General features: G+C 38.5%; 1 protein-coding gene across 1 annotated transcript; it reads left to right on the top strand.

The window, feature by feature from the left end:
• Nucleotides 1–1,597: 1,597 nt before the first annotated feature.
• On the top strand, nucleotides 1,598–17,027 carry TMPRSS7 (transmembrane serine protease 7). Its single transcript, XM_010721301.3, has 12 exons — nucleotides 1,598–1,664; nucleotides 3,741–3,969; nucleotides 4,859–4,989; nucleotides 6,214–6,326; nucleotides 8,283–8,389; nucleotides 10,953–11,089; nucleotides 11,694–11,801; nucleotides 12,400–12,510; nucleotides 13,607–13,723; nucleotides 15,162–15,339; nucleotides 15,524–15,792; nucleotides 16,768–17,027. Exons 1-12 carry the CDS (start codon nucleotides 1,598–1,600, stop codon nucleotides 16,965–16,967), a joined length of 1,767 nt encoding a protein of 588 aa, XP_010719603.1. The 3' UTR covers nucleotides 16,968–17,027.
• Nucleotides 17,028–18,543: the final 1,516 nt, after the last annotated feature.

Genomic DNA, 18,543 nt, shown 5'->3' on the forward strand with positions numbered 1-18,543 from the left:
TTTTTGAGATATTAACTTGTATAAGGGCTGCTCTGAAAGTAATGCTTCCTATTTTATTATACTGGCCCACAAAGTCAGAGGCAGATGTTGATGGCATGGCAGTAGATGCTGAACCTTCTTGTCAGTATTCTCTTACATTTTGTTGCCATGTGACAGATGGCAGCAGAGGGGCAGTCTCACACAATGGGATCTGGCAGTGAATCATAGAATAGAATGACTTGTGTTGGAAGGGACTTCAAGGATCATCAAGCTCCAACCTCCCTGTTGCAAGCAGGATCACCAGCTTCCATATCTAATACTAGACCAGGAAGTGAGTATGAAACTAAGGTACGTCATCAAATTCCTCCATTTGAAAAAAGTGGTACCCACTGGTGTTCATCGATGCTAGCTGAATGTTTATGGAGATCGAACAGTAGATGTGAGCACACTGAGGCAGTAGGTGATACGTATGGTAACGGTGGGTCACTTCTGCAGATGCAGATGTGTACAAGTGCAGCGTCCAGGCTCTTGTTCATCGTTGGTAAAAATGCATAGCTAAAAGTAGTGACTCTGTTGAAAAGCAGCGTTTTGTAGCTGTGAATTTACTCTATCAAATAGTGTCATTGCGCTCTTTTTATCTGTTGTAGTTTCCAGGGTAATAAATAGGAAATGTTACTTTCAGAGCAACCTACTTAAATTGTATAATTGCCTTCTAAAATGGTCTATCCAAACAACACAATCCCACAGACTATTTTTTCTTAGTATCCTTTTTCTTAATATTTCTAGATGCTTTCCTGAATACAAATAGTTGGGAGTTTACATTTGTTTAAGATAGTTTCATTACACCTTGTCTGATGACATTAATCTTTCCAGTTAGTCCAGAAAAAAAACTGGTGGTAGATTTCCTGCTATGAGAAATGTAGCATCTGATGATCTTTGGTTTATGTTTTGCTCTTCACAGTCAAGTTATATTAGTGCATTACAGTCAATCCTAAAACTATGACAAAATTAAATCCTTTTTTAGTAGTTCAAATTCCAAAGCTCACAATTTATTGTAATATTTCTTTTGCACATCTCTTTATGGACATTTTAATTACATAACAGAATTAAATATATTGTTGCTCGCTTGCATAGCAATTTCATTTTCCAGTTCAGTGTTCCAGGGCAGAGGAATAGTTTTTAAAATTTCATTCATTCATTCATTTATTTATTTATTTATTTATTAGGATTTAACCTATTATCTTTCACATAAAGGGGTAAGGATGGCCTGCCATGTTCTAAACATCTTTCAAAGACTAACAGTGCTGTCTGTCACAGCTGATAACTGTTATCTATGAGTAGTGCTTATATTAGTGAAGTTGTAGGAGAACAACAATATGAATTGCTATGATGGTTCAGAAAATCATATACATATTGATGCAGTTTCATTTGCTAGGTTCCCCTGATTATGTCTGCTTAGGTCTATAGAATATGGTGAAAAGATGGAAGTGGGATTAAGTGCATCCTCAGCAAGTTTGTTGATGACATCAGGCTCACTAGTGCTGTTAATAACACAGAAGGAAGGGATGCCATCCAGAGTGACCTTGTAAAGCTTGAGAAGTGGACCTACATGAACCTAATGGGGTTCAACAAGGCCAAGTGCAAGGTGTTGCACTTTGGCCAAGGCAATATCAAGTATGTGTACGGTCTGGGAGAAGAACTCACTGAGAGCAGCCCTGTGGAGAAGGACTTGGAGGTCCTGGCAGATGAGAAGCTTGAGGCAAGCCAACAGTGTGTGTGCCTGCAGCCTGAGAGGCCATCTGTATCCTGGGCTGCATCAAAAGAGGGGTGGCCAGCAAGGAGAGGGAGGCGATTTTTCCCATCTACCTATGCTTGTGAGGCCCTAGCTGGAATGCTGCATCCTGGGACTCTCAGCACAAGAGAAAGACATAGAGCAGTTGGAGCAGGTCTAGAGGAGGCCACAAAGATGATCAGAGAGCAAGAGAATCTCTCCTATGAAGAAATGTTCAAGTAGCTGGGATTGTTCTGGAGAAGAGAAGGTCTGGGGAGACCTCTCTCTCTGGGGCCTTCCAGAGCTTGAAGGGAGCTTAGGAGGGATATCAAGTTTTACATGGGAAGATAGTAGTAGGACAAGGAAGAATATTTTCAAACTAAAAATGGGAGATTTAGTTTAAATGCTAAGTGGGAAATTTTCATACAGAGGGCAGTGAGGCACAGGCTGCACAGAGAAGTGGTTTCCCCATCCCTGGAGGCATTCCAGGCCAGGTTGGATGTAGCCCTGGGCAATCTGATCCAGTGCGTGGAAGCCCTACCCATGGCAGGGTGGTGGAACTGAATGGTCTTTAAGGTCCCTTCCGACCCAAGCCATTTTGTGACTCAATGACTCTATGATTACTTCTCACACCAGGGCTGGCTCTGAATTCTATGTCACGCTCTTTACCAGCAATGAGCTAGTCACACTGCAATTCGCTTTGTAGCAATAATGACAGTAATAGAATTCTAAGGAATTTCAGTTGGTTTAAAACTGGCTGTGTTAGGGGGTGAGAAAATATGCAGAAAGAACTACTATTAAAAAAAAAAGTTACTGGAAAGAGAATAAAAAAAAAGAAAAAGAAAAAGGAAGAAACAATAGTTCAACCAAAGCTCTAAATAGTTATAACTGTAATTGAACTTGAATGGCATGTGATTCTGACAAAATGTTCTCAAGCATTTATAGCGTTAGTTTCAAGATTGTAACTTAAAAGTGGAAGTTGGGTAAGGCCTGCCTCTTCCTATCTTGAACATCTAGCAATTAAAACACCATCATTCAATCTGAGTTGATGAGTGAGGACAAATTTTCTCAGTGCTCTAATTGAAGCTCCACTAATGTAACTATTTCAGACACTTGTCTCCTTAGAAGGTAGAGATTCATGCAAATATTTACTGAGTTTTATTTTTGCTAATTTGCTTGTTTGCTCCTTCTCACCTTTTAAAGTGCTATGTTAAGAGTTCTAGGTATGACCAAACAAAAAAATCCCTAAGCATTTTGCTGAATGGGGACTGCCATATTTAATTGAAACAAAGACCGCAATATATTTGACTTGATTGCCTTGCTTTGTTCAGCTTAGTTTGAAAATTGTATGTAAGTAGGGTAACTTTTTGGTGATTTTTGTCTAATATATGATACAGGCTTTTGTAGTTGTTGTTTTTTAATAATAACAGTTTGTGTAGGCTAGGTTGTATTGTCTATTTTTTATAGCACTTATTTTCTAACAGTGACTTTTAATACTGCAAATGTTTTTAGGACTTGACATTACAAAATCCTGATCTGAATTCATTTTGGCTCTACTTTGTGCAGGAGGTTAAACAAGAAAGTTTCTAGAATCACTTCCAACTTGTATTAATAGTGAATCTGAACATTTCCCAGGGAATAATTGTTTGTTATTATCCTTTGGAGGTCCACAGATCTTTGATAACTGTGGACATGTGCTGCACAAAATGTCAGAGCTTTTGTACCAGTACCCTTACAGCTATTTATTTACAGTACTCTTTGCCATGCTCTTTAGCTTTATGAATAGACTTCTTCTTTATCACAGACTTTTAAGTAGAATAAAAACAGTGAGTGGCACAGACTACTTTGTTTTCCTATTTGGATATGCAAACATTCTTACATTGCTTTAGTTCAAAATTATATTTAGGCTTTTTTTTTTTTTTTGGTACTCTGCATGGATTTAAGAGTTTTCGAGCAGATTTCCAGTGCTGAAAATGTGATGTTTCCACAGGAACAAATTGTATATATGATCTGCATGCTGATCATCTACATGAACGTTTTCCTCTGGATATCCGTGCTACTTCTGGGGGAACAATCTGCTATCTTAAACTGATAGCATTAGTGGGCTATCTTATTCGTCTTTCAGTAGTATCCCTTCAGATTGAAGCAGATAACTGCATCACTGACTCACTAACTATTTATGACTCTTTGATGCCAATCAAACATAAGATACTGTATCGGTGAGTATATGTTCTCATTGAGAATTCATTGACAATCTTTTCTGAAGATTTGTCATATGATTATTATTATTTTTGGCTTTGTTTAAAGTACTCTGATCTCTATGTACACAATACCAAAAATACTCTTTTTTTATTTTAAAATCCCTGTAAAGAAGTGGAAAAGTTAAAGAAACTGTTACATATTCTTCAGATTCTTCTTTATTTTTACAAATAGAGTGCATCTTCACATGCATAATGAAATATGAAAAGTTCATGCATTAATGGATGGAATTTTCTCTTTATCAGCGGGAAACAGATGTTAACTGGAAGAAAATGTCATAATTTCTTCCTGTAGGAGAACTTGTCTTCCACATAAGTTGGGCTTCTTTAGCTTGGAGAAGAGAAGGCTCCAGAGAGACCTCACTGGGGCATTCCAGTATTTGAAGGGAGCTTATGAGCAGGAGGGGGACTAAGTTTTTACACAGTGTGATAGTGATAGGACAAGAGGGAATGGCTTTAAACTAAAAGAGATGTTTAGCTTAGATCTTAGGAAGAAACTTTTTGCTCTAAGGGTGATAAGCCTGCCCAGAGAGTTTGTGGATGCCCCATCCCAAGGATGAGTTGCATGGGATCCTGGGCTGCCTGATCCTAGTGGGTGGCAACCCTGCTCACAGCAGGGGGTTTGGAAAGAAATGAGTTTTCAGGTCCTCTCTAGCCTAAGCCAGTCTAAGTTTCTGTCAATAGAGATCAGTGGTGTTTCTAACTGGTCTAATTAGAGGCACTTCTGAGTTTAAATGCATGGATTTTTTTTTAACTAGGCTTTAAAGTACATGAGCACTGCAGCAGGGAAAAACTCAAAATGGGAACAACGTGTTGCTAATGCAAATTACTCCTTTTTTCCCCCCCATAGGGCTTGCGAACCAGCTGATTCCTTGGTGTCACTTGTATCCACGAATAATCTGATGCTGGTAATATTTAAGGCAGCACATATAAAGGAACAGAAGGGATTCCATGGCTATTTTGAGGTCATTACGCAAGAAAGTGAGTTTGTTATGTGTGGAAATGCATTTACTGTATTCTTTCTACCTAAAAGCCCTACGTGGCTATCATATTCGTTACTGTGAATAAATGACTCCTTACAATTCTGTATCTCAGTATTTCCCTACATTCTTATCTCTCCTTTATCTCCTCTGCATTACTAAGTGGCTCATGAGTAATTTCAGCTGTTCAGATTAGCAGTCTACGCAAAATACGAGTGTAGAAAGCTGAACCGGCACTGACTGAACTTAGGTCAGAACTGCAGTGTGCCAGTAGGTGGAGTTGTTATTCCAGATGTGGCAGCGCTCAGGCCTTTCTCCTGATTTGGGTCTCAGTGATAACGTTAAAGGAGGAAGGACCTCAGTACTGAGAATTACTTTGAGAGAGAAAAGCTTCAGTAGCTCTGTCTGCATTTGATTGTTGGTCTCTGCTTCCTCAGTAACACAAAGGAGTCAGTTATGTTTGTTCATTAGGACTCTTCTGCCTTTTATTGGTTTAAGCTTGAAGAAATCAGTCACAATCATAAAGTGTATATGGAACCTCACCCTTGTAGCATAAAGACAAAGTACAACGCAATCCAAAAGAGGAAATGAAGCTGCAATTAAGCTGCTCAAAAAGGCACTGCTTACTTTCAGTGGTGAGAGTGATTAAGCACTGAAATGCCATCATAAAAGCACGTGATTAATTTTGCATCATAAGTAGCTTTATGTTCAGGATACGTTGTTACTTGTTTGGTTTTGTTTGCTTTTAAACTGTCTGAATGCATTGGTATGTTATAAAAATACATTTTGGCTTGCAGGAGGCTGATAATGCTTCACATTGTTTTCTCCTGTTCCCACGGAGCTAAGACAGAAGTCAACATCCCAGTAAAGGGCTCTCTTTAAAGAAGGAAAAAACATTGTCGTTCCCAAACCTCTGAGCTAAAGCCTAAGTTTGCAGTCATTTCTGACAGCCTTAGAATATCCAATGGACAGTATGAGCTTACTCTGTTGCATGTGCCTCTCATCAAGCAGAATCTCAGCAAGCGTTCTTAGAGTTTACAACCCTTATCTGTCTGCAACACTGGAAAGGGTAATTCATGACAACTTGAAACCAGATAAACATGATTCCTAAGTTGTCCAGTTTTACAGTGAAATATTGGTAACACTTGAATGTGTAGCTAACTAAATAGCTTTGCTGGAAGTAAATGGTTTACCATCTTTTGCCTCCTCTTTTTTTTTTCTGTAGGGTGTGGAAAAGCCATAGTGACAAAAGAGAAAATTGGCTATGAAGGGAGAATCACAAGTCCTTATTATCCGAGCTATTACCCTCCAAAATGTCTTTGTGCGTGGAACTTCCAGGTAACACAGATTTCTTTCTAAGTGCTGTTACTTTTTTTGAGCACACAATGACTGGAAATATAGCAGAAACAATTGAGAAGAGGGTAATCTTTATGCTCATAGATATGGCAGTTTCTAAAAATGGCACAGCTGAATAGCTGTCTGTGCTCACTTGGTTTCGTTTTCAGTGCATTTATTCTTAATGTAGAAAAAACTCTTCCTAAGTTGTCTGATTCATTACAAATGTAAAGAGCTGAGAAGAAATAAATTTTGACATTTAGCTTGCAGAATTGCTTCAGAAAATGCAGGAATTAAATATTTCTTCTCCTCTTTCAAACTTCTCAAATTGGAGGAAAAATGAAGAGGACAAAAAGGAACCTTTTTCCTCTAATCTCACTAGTATTGCTGCTTCTCTGATAACTTCTTTCAGTCTATTTTCATTATGCATAATAAATTGTTCTCTTCTAAGATGGTCTGTTCAAACAACGCAATCCCACGGACTACTTTTTCTTAGAATCCTTCTACTTATCTTTCAGCCACTTTCCTGAACACAAATAACTTGAAGTTTATTTTGTTTAAGATAATTTTATTATCCATTTTCTGATGACATTAGTCTTTCCAGTTATCCAAGAAATCTGATAGTAGATTTTCTGCTATGAGATGATCTTTGGTTTTGTTTTGCCCTTCACAGTCAAGTCAAGTTAGTGCATTACAATCATCCTGTGATTGACTATAGCAAACTTTAGTCATTTTTAGTAGTTCAAATTCCAGAAATCACAGTTTGTTTTAATGTTTCTTCTTCGTTGACCTTCAAATGGATAAACTTATATTCCGCCTTAGCTCTTTTTGGATTTCTGGATGGTTTTGATGACTTGTTCTTTCTTTAAGGTGTTGCCCTCCTTCTTTATGAGTGGTGGTGTTTCTAAAGTTATGAATAAAATGTATTACTACATCCTCTTTTGTAGCAAGATCAGCTGTCCAAATTGGGAAAATAAAACAAACTGCAAGATTGGGATTTTGGGGAAATTTTCTGGTACTTGTTTGCAATCACAGATTTTTCTGTGAGAACAGGATAATGGATAAAATGTGTTCTACTCTGCCTGTCATCCTACTTTAGCTTCTAGTTACCCATGTTGAATTGTACCATTTGAATGATGTCTAGCTAGCCAAGATCTGCAGCTTTTTTCTCCTCTAGAAAATTATGGTGATGACCTTTTTGCTAAACTTAAGCCTGAACTTCTGAAGTACAGTTTGCCAACATAAATCTTGGGAGTTGTCTGTGTTCTTTTCTCAAAACAGTTTAATTTCCCTGAAGTTTGATGCTGAAATTTTCCGCATTATGTATTTTCTGTAAGAAAGGAGGAAAAATTTTCATTTCTTGATTCTTGCTGTGACTCAGCCCTTGCTTTTGCAAGAGGCAGCATTGTTTCTTAAAAAGTTCTGTTTCTTTTAATAAAGGAAGTTACAATTAGCTCTTACGATACTGCTAGGCTTAAAATATTTTCCATAATATTAGCAAGTCCTTGGCTGATCATCTGCTATAAAAAGCTACCATGTTATTGTCGAAATAAGTCCTAGCATTTCAAAGGTGGCACAGGTGCAGTGTCTTTGCTAACAATCCACTGTGGCTGTCTGTCCCTGTGCAAGTAAATTTGGATGCACTTGAATGCTTTGATCTTGACACAAAAGCTGCCTTCTATCTACGGACAGTGGCTTTTTGAAGATGAAAGGGCTGTTGGCTAGAGGGGAAGAAAGCCTGCAGCTGTGGTGACCCTTTGCCAGCCTTTGCTTTGACTGAGGGCTAATAGCTGTCAGGTGTCTCAGGTGCTGGATGTTGAGTCAGGGAAGTCAGCACAGCTCCCAGAGCCTGGCACTGCCAAGCACTGTAACTGCTGAGATAAATCTAAAGGCTATCATGAGCTATGTTCACAAAAGGAAAAGGAAGCTGCCTTGCACTATCCTTCTTACTCACAACAGACTCCACAGAAGAACCTTGGTATAGCTCTGAAGTTTCATAACTATACCATCAGTGAGAAGAATATTAAAGGCTGTGAGCGAGGATGGTGGAAAATTAATGAACACATGTAAGTACTTCTGCATTCGTTATTAAACAAACACTACCAAAGTAAACTTTGTTATCACTACCATGGTTCCTTCAAGAGTTTACACTAGACAGAAATACTTCACTTGTGTCTCTTACGATTCAAAATTTGCTAAAATAGGTTAAATTTGGGAGGTTGAATTCTAATTTTTTTTTTTAATTGTTCAAATGGAAACATCGGTAAGATCAGACTTGAAAGTGAATTTCTGAACTCATTACTAAAACTACAAGTAGAGGAAGAAACATTTCCTTATTCTTTGATACCACGTTGTACTTCTGTACAGACAATTCAGTTTGCCTGAAGCTACTAACATTGTATCTTAATGGGAATTGGTGGTCCAATGACACACACATGAAAAAAGCTGGTAAAAACAGACAACATGGGGTGTGTTTATAGATTTCTCTTGGTCTTCTTTATGACGTAAGTGGAAGAAATTGAAGTTTTAGAGATTGCTGAGAGATGGATTAAATAAAGGCAAAATCTGATGATGAGTTCATATTACAAGAATTTTCTCCACAAAAGACCCACTTTTAAATAAGCCTATTCATTAAACATTTCACAGAATCAAATGTCACAGTATGACCCTCAGAAATGTATTCAGGGGTTAGTTTTGAAGAACTACAAAACAGCGCATGCTCTGAATTTTTTGTGAGAAAACAAAACAACAGAACAACAACTCTTCAGCTCCCTGAAATGGCAGCTGAAAACATAAATAAATATAAACATAAAGAATGGACTTATGAAGATGGTGCAGATGAAGTTTCTTCTGACTTCTCGAGTCAGCTTCATGCAACCAGAGACAAGAACTGCATGGTTACATTCAGTCCTTGTCTTTTTTCCAGGGAATATACAAAATATGTTTCTTTTCCTAGTTAGAGGTGTTGAATAATAAAGTGCTTTAGCACTGACAGAGAGATTGCCTGCGTTTATTGATGTGAAGTGCTGCTCTGAAGAAATGCAGTAGTTTCCCTCCATTCTCAACTATCCCTTCTGCATTGCAAAAATAAGCAATGCAGAAGGGATAGTTGAGATAAGACTGCATCAGTCTATTTAACAATAAAATAACTAATTTTGCGTTCAAGTTCACTTTAAACATACTGTGTGACTTCTCACTGCTGTCAAGCAAATGTATATGCTAAATGTGCTAAGAACTATTACAGATGCTTTTGTTTTTCTATCTATTTAGACTAATAAGTACTTTTTTTGACAAGAGACTTGAAGCCACATGGTTTTCTTGTAAGTGATGTATTTGGTTTTATTTGATGTTGTTGTTCAGGCAGAGAAAAAGGAGCTTAGCTCTACTTGTAGTACAGCCTAAACAGTCGATTGTCAGTTTTACCACATGTAAAGTTGTATTCAGTTTTCAAATCCTATCCAGCAACATCTTCCTTTTAAAGAGGGTATTTGTTTGGTTTTTTTTCTTGTATTATTATTATTATTATTATTTCCTCCTCAGATAGAGTAGTATCTAAATGCCTGCTACAACATTCTTAGCATCTTTGATGAAAGTGGCAGTGAATGGATTAAATGTTTCTTGGGATCTGTGAGCTTTTAGGTTTCTCTGAGTTAGGGGATACCTAAAAAGAAGTCCAAGGAAATTATTTGCTGAATGATAACTCAAAGTTAGATGTGTATCCAGTGGACTTTTTCATCTAGACTAGATATTTGAAGATATGAATTTCAAAAGTTAAATTCTGCAGTTTTAATGATGAATGAAAGATGAACGGATAAGAAGAAATATTTTCAATTTCTCTACATCTTTTTTACTCTACCCCCAAAATTGTCAGACCAATTTTATCCTGGTAAAACTCTGCACTCTTCTTTAGAGGCAGTCCTTAAAATGAGAGCAATTAAACTTGGCTCTCCACTGTGTGACATTTCCCTTCACACCAAACTGCTTGTGTCTTCCCAAGAATTCAAATCTTTTGAAAAGAGTTAGCAGCAGTGGTGATGGAAGTACCGTGTTTGACAACAAATTTCTTCATTACGTTTCCAGTGCTCTTGACTTTCTGGTAAAACATTCTGCTTGCATGCGAAGAGGATATTGTACTGAGAAATTAAGGATCACTAGTTGTATAGGAACTGCTGAACCACGGTCTGAACCTCTGATTGATCACCTGAGGCGAGCAAAGAGTCAGCCCTGGGAGCACAGGTGAAGGCAATTCAGCTGTGCTGTTGGAAGAAGTGGAGCCTGGCTGCACGTTTCCTAGACCCACTTAAGAGCTGACTACCACTGGGAAAGGATCTCTTTCTGGAGATCCCTCCTCTGCAGTTTTACAGCAAGCCTACGACAAGGATAAGCGCTCTACATATTCTCTTTTTGGTATAATAACCTGCTTAGCCAAACTCTCTTGTTTGTTTCATAATTATAACGTCTGTATATTCATTGATTATACACTAGTGTTTAGGGAATTTGGATGCTGTTCCAGATTTTGGTTCTTAATTAAGGTATGCTAGTATGTATTGTTGAATATCAGTGATGCTTAAATTGGATGCAAGGCAATTTTGATGCAGGTTGTTCTAGCAATCTCTTGATCCTTTTTAGGTACTGCGGTTTCTATGTTGATCACCAAACAGTCTTCCACATTGCAAGCTCTGCTGTTAACATTGAGCTTCAGTGCAGTTCAAAGGTGTCAGAGAAGCCCCTTCTGGTGGAGTATGGCAGCTATAACATCAGCCAGCGTAAGATCAATTCTTATCTCTTTCAAGCTATCTCTGCATTTTTAGCCTTATGAACTTATCATGTTTGGTCAGACTTAATTATGTTTATGCTGGAAACTGTGTTGATATTAATTTTTTACTGCTAATCTTTCTAAGCTAAGTAGCCAGCAAACCAGGAATCTTTTCTAGATTGTCAAGGCTATGTGGCTAAGGTTTATGATCGTGTGCAGCATGCTCTGGTTTCCTATACATATAGAATGTGTTATCTTCTGCACAGTCCATAAAGCTTCCTGCATGGCCAGAGCATGCATATGCAGTAAGCCTGGCGAACTCCTGAAGCCTCGCATTTCATTCTGCCTGCACCAGTAGCTCTGCTTGCTATTTCCTTCCCATGTAATAAAATCTGAAGTAATGTGAGATCATCCACTTTAATTTACTGGATGATGAATATTAGTCAATTGAAGTCTGCTTTTCCTGTTTTCGTTGCCAGAGTTCTGTTTGCAATCTTCCTGTTACTACAGAGAGTGCTAGGTAATGAATGCAGTATGCTGAATAACCAACCACTTGTTCTAACTGGTGTGCAAGTAGAAATTTTTGCTTGTCTTTTTTTTTTTTAATTCTCCAGCATGTCCACCCGGATATTTCAAGTGTTCTACTGGCTTATGCATCCAGCAGATGCAGCGCTGTGATGGGGTAAACAACTGCTTCGACGAAAGTGATGAACTCTTCTGTGGTTTGTATTCAATTACCAGAGATCTAGACTAGAAAACCCACTGAATGTATTCTCTGGTCTTACGAGGCAAACAAAAAAAGCTGAAAACTCTTTTAGGAAAAGAAAGAAAGAAAGATGTTTCTGACTTTTTGTGTCCAGGTTCAGGCTGTCATTTGTCTTGAGAATTTTACAAAAAACTGGAATGGAGAAGGTATGCTATTGAAAAGCAAGAGGAAAAAAATTAATATGGAAAAATGGTTGTAAGAGATTGTATCTTAGGTTTTCTTCCTGTGGTAAATGCTTGATAAACATGAAGTTCCGTTCTATTTCAGGAGTAATTATTTTCACGTGGGGATGGCAAATTGTGTTGGACACAGTAGATGAGAGTGGTAATAAATACCTATGGTTGAAAGAGCACAAGCCATTCCACCTGGGGCACTGTGTGAACTAGCATAGGTTACTGAAGTCTTTTGCACTTTATTTTTTCCATGTGTACTGTGGCATTTAAATCATCCTGGTAGTGCAGTGAAGCTATGACAGTGATCCCTGGTCATGGCCAGAAGCGTAGTGTTAGCATTGTGATAATGCTTCTGTAACTGACTTGACTCATGTTTTAAAGTTGTCCCTGAGTGGAACTGTAACTCCAGCTTTGAGATACAGGATAACTTGCTTGTCTGTAACGGAGTAAATGATTGTGAGAATGGAGAAGATGAGCAGAACTGCACCAACAGTAAGGCTTCTCTCTTGGTTCTTTTTTTTTTTTCTATTCTTTTTCTGCTATTAGTTATTCCATCCTGATTTGAATACCAGATGCAGTATATGAAGAGTTAAGAGGTAAATCTAACAAAGGCTTTATAATTCTGTTCAATTTTCTGTTATGCTTGTAAACAAGTAGTTATTGATCTAAATTGTTGTGGTATTTTTTGTGAAGTCAACATCTGTTTCAGTGAAATGAGACATGAGAATTAACTACTGTGGGTGCGGGATGTGGATCTAGGGATTTAATTCCCAGATTTTATCTCCTTAAAGTAAAATCTTTGGCAAATTATTTCCTGGACTCATTTTACCATATGTAAAATATCAAGAAAAAGGATTGTTTCTTTGGAACTGTTTTCAGAGTTCTGAGGCCAGTGCTTTTAAAACGCTGTGGAAGTTTTATGTTTGGCAAAACGTGAATGATTTGAGACAGCTGTTTCTTTAACTTCTCAGAACAAATGGACAAATTGGCATGTGAAAGGGAGCCCCACTAGCAAGAGCTGCAAGTAACATTTTTAAAGAGATGTAATGTTTATCAGCTGTTTATCAACTTTGACAATCCATGTAAATGGTCACAGCATATTTCTGTCTATCGAGAAGAAAAATAGATTCCTTGGAGTACATCCCTTATTGTGAGACATGGAGAAAAAACTCCAAGATGGGGAATGTAGTAGTATTGGATACAATTAGTAGATTGCTTCCACTGCAATTTTTGTTTTGTTTCCTATGTAATGCTGAGATATAGAGGAGGTTCCACTCCAGAGTACTGAATATTCTTCCTTTCTTTGCCTAGCGCTTACTCTATTGGCATGTTTTTGCTAATATATTTATGTTCACTAGTCCTCTGGGAACAAATGAGTGGCAATCTGTGTACAGGCACTAGTTTAGATGCAGCTCTACTTGAATAATTTCTTTAATTTAAAGACTGGATTAAGCCATTCTAAGCAAAGTGCTTTTGGTATGTTCTCTCCAGTCTACTGATACATGCATTAATTTTGCCTATGCAGCTGTGTTTTTACATGTAAAGCCATTCCAATATTCATATTTCTTTTTCCACACAACTATTTCAGGTATTCCTTGCACCAACCACACATTTAAGTGCAGGAATAACATATGCATTAAGAAACAAAATGCAAAATGTGATGGGACTGTGGATTGTACTGATGGAAGTGATGAAAGCAGTTGTAGTAAGTCCCTCCTGCTGTTTTGTACTTTGAACATTTTCCATTTTAAAGCCCTTTCTTTCTTCCTCTTTCAGAGTATGTATTACTCATGCAGCACGCAGTGAGGTTTTTACTGTATCTACTTGGTGATAGTGGGATAGCAGTCAGCTATCAGTTTACGTCAGGTCTGGTTGCAGTATCTGTGGGAGGTGCAGTTTACAGGTATTGGAAGTTTCAGCAGGGAAGCTAGGGTAACTGCAGAATGAACTTGGCCAGCTGGTAAGCAATATTCTTACTGCAGCAGAGTCAGGTATTTTTGTTGGAGTTGGAGTGTGTTGAGACTGCAGGAGTGACACAGGTGCAGTAAGAAACAAAAATGGTTAACTTATCTGTCTCTTGGTGGGAAAGACCTCTATTTCACAGCATCAGTTTAGATTCTAGTCTCAAGCCTTCCTACAGAAATATCTGTGCAAGCTTCTTGCTCATATTGTTATAAAATAGACAGGTGATTCTTACTGCTGTAGGAATAAAAATGGGATAGGATTCACTTGCTTTAAGTGAATGTCCTATAGTATTTTGTTTGGCCTTCAGCTGTTCTTGCCACAGTAGCTGTATGTCAAACCTGCCAGCACCTGCCTTGGATGCAGTATGAATCTTAAGCTATGTGCCTCTTTTTTTTTTAATACTAATGCTGCTTTTGATTCTTTGGTTGTGTGCTGGGAAGTGCTGGTATCAGCCTGTGGAAGCAGAAGCACAACGTCCCGCAGAAGGGTCTATCTCCATTGCTCTCTGAATTAGCGCGAAGCTTTTTGTGCTGAGGCACGTCTTAATCGCTTCGCACTTAGTAATATATAACACTTCCAGACCTTCAATTGTCTCCAAGCGAAGTAATTATTGGACCAGTTGGTTTCTGAGGTATTACATGACCAAATTACACATGTGTAGCTATTACTGTAAACACACCATTCCCACTGTTTTTGCTGGAAGTAAGTGTGTAGGTGCTACTGAGCTTACTTACCACCAGGACTCCTTTCAGGTCAGGACTAATAGTAGGAGAAAGAGATGAAGACTTGTCTGTTTTACCATATTAATTGTGCTGCTTGTTAAATCAATGGATGCTCTGACATTTCTGACACGAGAAAGACTGAAGCCAACTTGTGTGGCAGAGCTAGAAAAGAAACTTACCCATGCCAGTGCCTTTTTCATGGTGCCACTTCTTGTTTCAGGAACATAGTATTGAATGGAGGAGTTTTCTGATTAAAGCAGGATAAGAAAATGAACTTCAAATAATGTTGTATTTTAATATGTTTTGTAGAGTACCTTCTTCAGCAGGGTAGTTGGACTTGATGAACTCTTGAGTCTTTTCCAACCCTTGGAGTTCTGTGATTCTGTGATTATTTCATACCCTATGTGGGGAGCACTCTCATGGGATAGAGGCAATAACTTGAAATACCCCTTGCAGGTTGCGGCAGCAGCAAGAGTGGCAATCTCATCTCTCGGATTGTGGGCGGTACAAACACTAAGGAGGGTGAATGGCCCTGGCAGGTCAGCCTCCATTTTGTGGGAACTGCATACTGTGGGGCATCAGTGATATCAAAAGAATGGCTTGTATCTGCAGCTCACTGCTTTCAAGGGAGCAAGTAAGCAGTCTTCCCTCCTAACTCTGTCCCAGACATTGCTAGTGTCCTGAAACACCTTTAGCTTCCAGTTTGAACTGGACTGAAGGATGACGTGCCCTCCTTTTGCATGTCCCACTGCTGGGGTAGATTGTGCATTTTGGAGCATGTTTTTGAAGATTTGGCATGTGTTATTATTTCCAACCAGGCTGGCTGACCCCAGAGCATGGCGTGCTCACTTGGGGATGCGAATACAAGGCCGTGCAAAGTTTGTATCTGCAGTGAAACGGATCATTGTTCACGAATACTACAACAGCAGGAACTATGACTATGACATTGCGTTGCTGCAGCTGAGCAAGCCGTGGCCAGATACAATGAGCCATATCATTCAGCCGATCTGCGTGCCTCCTTTCTCACACAAAGTTCGCAGTGGTGAGAAGTGCTGGATAACAGGTTGGGGCCAAAAGCAGGAAGTGGGTGAGTTTAATACCTTCAGCTGCAGTTTTGTGTGCAAGACACCTGCCTCTGCTTTTGAGGCATGCAGAAAATTGTAATGTTTTCAATTTGCTCCCCTCTGGAAGTAGGTTCTGGTATGTACATACCTTCATTTACTCAGGAAAATTGGCTACTGCTCCTGTGGATCTAGAAGACCTGAGTGCTCCTGCTCTAGATAAATAAAACGTAAAGGAAGCTGCACTTTCTGAGTCATACAGCATCATTTTTCCACTTTGTTACTCTTGGAGATACATTAACATGCCTAAATGGACTTTTCCCTGCCTGCTGCAGGGGAATTAAGCTAAACTAAACTAAGGCCTCCTGCCTTCAACCTCTGCAGGCTGAACAGTCCTGAGATGCTGACCTGCTATCCTCGGGATGTGGTGTGATAAAATGGTCATATTACTGACCGAGTGGATGCCCCACATAACAGTGAGCTGCTCCGTGTCAGGGGAAGGCCTGGCCCTCTCACCACCTTGTCTCAAGCTGCCTTTTCCTTGTCACAAATGCTGGTACCTTTTGTCCCTCTTTCTGGCCATACAATATCGGAGAGAAGAGTTGAAGGAAAGGATGGGGTGATGGTACACTGGCTGCACGTACTGGTGGTTAGACTCCATGGACAACTCTGATTGCAAATCTATCTTATTATAGTCCAAATACCTTTAGAAAGTCCTATTTTCTTTCCAAAGTGGAAAGAAAGAAAAAAAGGGACAAAGAAGGAAATCTTTTTTACAAAAGGCTTTTTGGTCAACCTTGTTAAAAGGCCAAGGCCACATTATATAGATGCATGATACTTAGAAGTGGCTTTCCTTACTTTAACAGTTGGCTATTTGGAATCTGGAATAGCTTGGAGTTCAAACATATAACGCGGTATTTTCTGAAGTCTTCCTGGGTTTGCTTTCAATAGTTAAGTAATATGTTAAGCTCTGTTGAATCATCTTTCAATTTGTTTTCCAGATGATGAAGGTGCTGCAATTCTTCAGAAAGCAGAGGTAGAAATTATTGACCAAACATTGTGTCATTCCACATATGGAATTATCACAGCTAGAATGTTTTGTGCAGGATTAATGTCTGGAAGAAGAGATGGGTGCAAAGTATGTACTTCAACACACCTCACAAGTTTATTTTGTCTTTCTTTGTCGCATGATGAGGCATAAGAACTGACTGGCAAGTTGCCTTGTTTTACTGAAACACAGCTATGTAAAAGAGCTATCAACCAGTCTGCAATGTGGGTATTCTCAGGGATTTGCTGCTTGATGGGCATGAATAGGATCGTGACATTTCAGTTGCAAGCCTCGGTCCAGAGAATTTGCACATAGTAGTGTTGTGAAGGTAGGCTATTTCTGGCAAGAGGGTCTCTCAGTTGAAGTGGTTGTGAGACCACTGATGTCAAACATCATTTTCATTAACTGGAGAATTTGTTTCTTTGCTTATCTCTCTGGCCAATCAAGACAGAACCAATGAAAGGCATAATTCAGAAGTCCCGGGGCTGAATTTCTGCAAAGGAAAATGATGTCTCAATATGTTGGGCAGTTTTTAGTACTGATAGAATTGTAGGATTTCTGTTTTATGAAAATTACTGCTGTTCCAGTTCCTTTTTGTCCCAGTAATTAAAGAGAAACTTAAATGTTTATCTCTCTAAATTGAAAATCTTAGTGGTCATGGATGAAAGATGGATCTTCAAAGTTAAATATATAATAATTTTGTGAGACAATTCAAGATGGTCGTGCTTTGAGTAGCAGGTGGCTTTACTAGGCTATCTACTGGTATGCCTTCCAACCTGAATGTCGCAGAATCATATCATAGAATCATAGAACGGCCTGGGTTGAAAAGGACCGCAATGATATGTAGTTTCAACCCCCGTGCTCTGTGCAGGTCATCAAACACAAGCCCAGGCTGTGGTCCTTTAAAAGTTTAAGCAAAACAGATCACTGATTCTAACAAAGAAATGTGCATGGAAAGAAAGCATCCCATTGCAAACATTTAAATCGTACCAACTTGGGTTTTGCTTTTGGAAATCATCTTTTACACCCAATGATTTGCTAAAACTCAATTTCCTAGCAGTTGTTTCAGAGAAGTTATGTCTACAGCAGAGTTTTTCGGGGAAGTTTAAAGATGATTCAAGAGACTTTCCCCAAACAGTGACATACCTTTTGCTTGAGCTACTGTCATATTTTTAAGTACTGTGTACCTTTAAATATTATCTACTCACTTATATCTACTATAAGACAAGAGTTAGTGGGGGAGGGGGGGAGGTTTGTGAAGAAGAAGTAAGTATTAATATATTCAATCTGTTTCACTTGCTTTTAATTTGAAAAAAGTGATATTGCATATTAAACACAATAATCACAGTTTTATTTAAAAAAGAAAAGGCTTGATATTTGGTGCCCTGAGATATGTAACCTCTAAATGGATATACATATTCAGTAGCAGATTCGGGGTTTAGCTTTGAGATTGGGAAGTTAATTGTGAATTTGAAATATAGATCATAAAAAGTAGCATCCTAATACCTTTAAAGAGTGCCAGCTAGCTCTCTCTCCTGTGAAAGAGTAAACTTTGGTAGAACTGTGCAATCCCTTTTGCTTCAAGAAGAGAAAAACAAAGCGAAGAATTATAAAGTTAGAAGTATATAGATGGGAAAATATAATCACTGTTGGAATTATTAAGGAAAAATATCTTCCATTGAACTTTGTCCCATTTTTAATTTTCCAGACTTTAAATGCATACAACTCT

The sequence above is a fragment of the Meleagris gallopavo genome, chromosome 1, assembly GCF_000146605.3.
Source record: "Meleagris gallopavo isolate NT-WF06-2002-E0010 breed Aviagen turkey brand Nicholas breeding stock chromosome 1, Turkey_5.1, whole genome shotgun sequence".
NCBI classification, from domain to species: domain Eukaryota; kingdom Metazoa; phylum Chordata; class Aves; order Galliformes; family Phasianidae; genus Meleagris; species Meleagris gallopavo.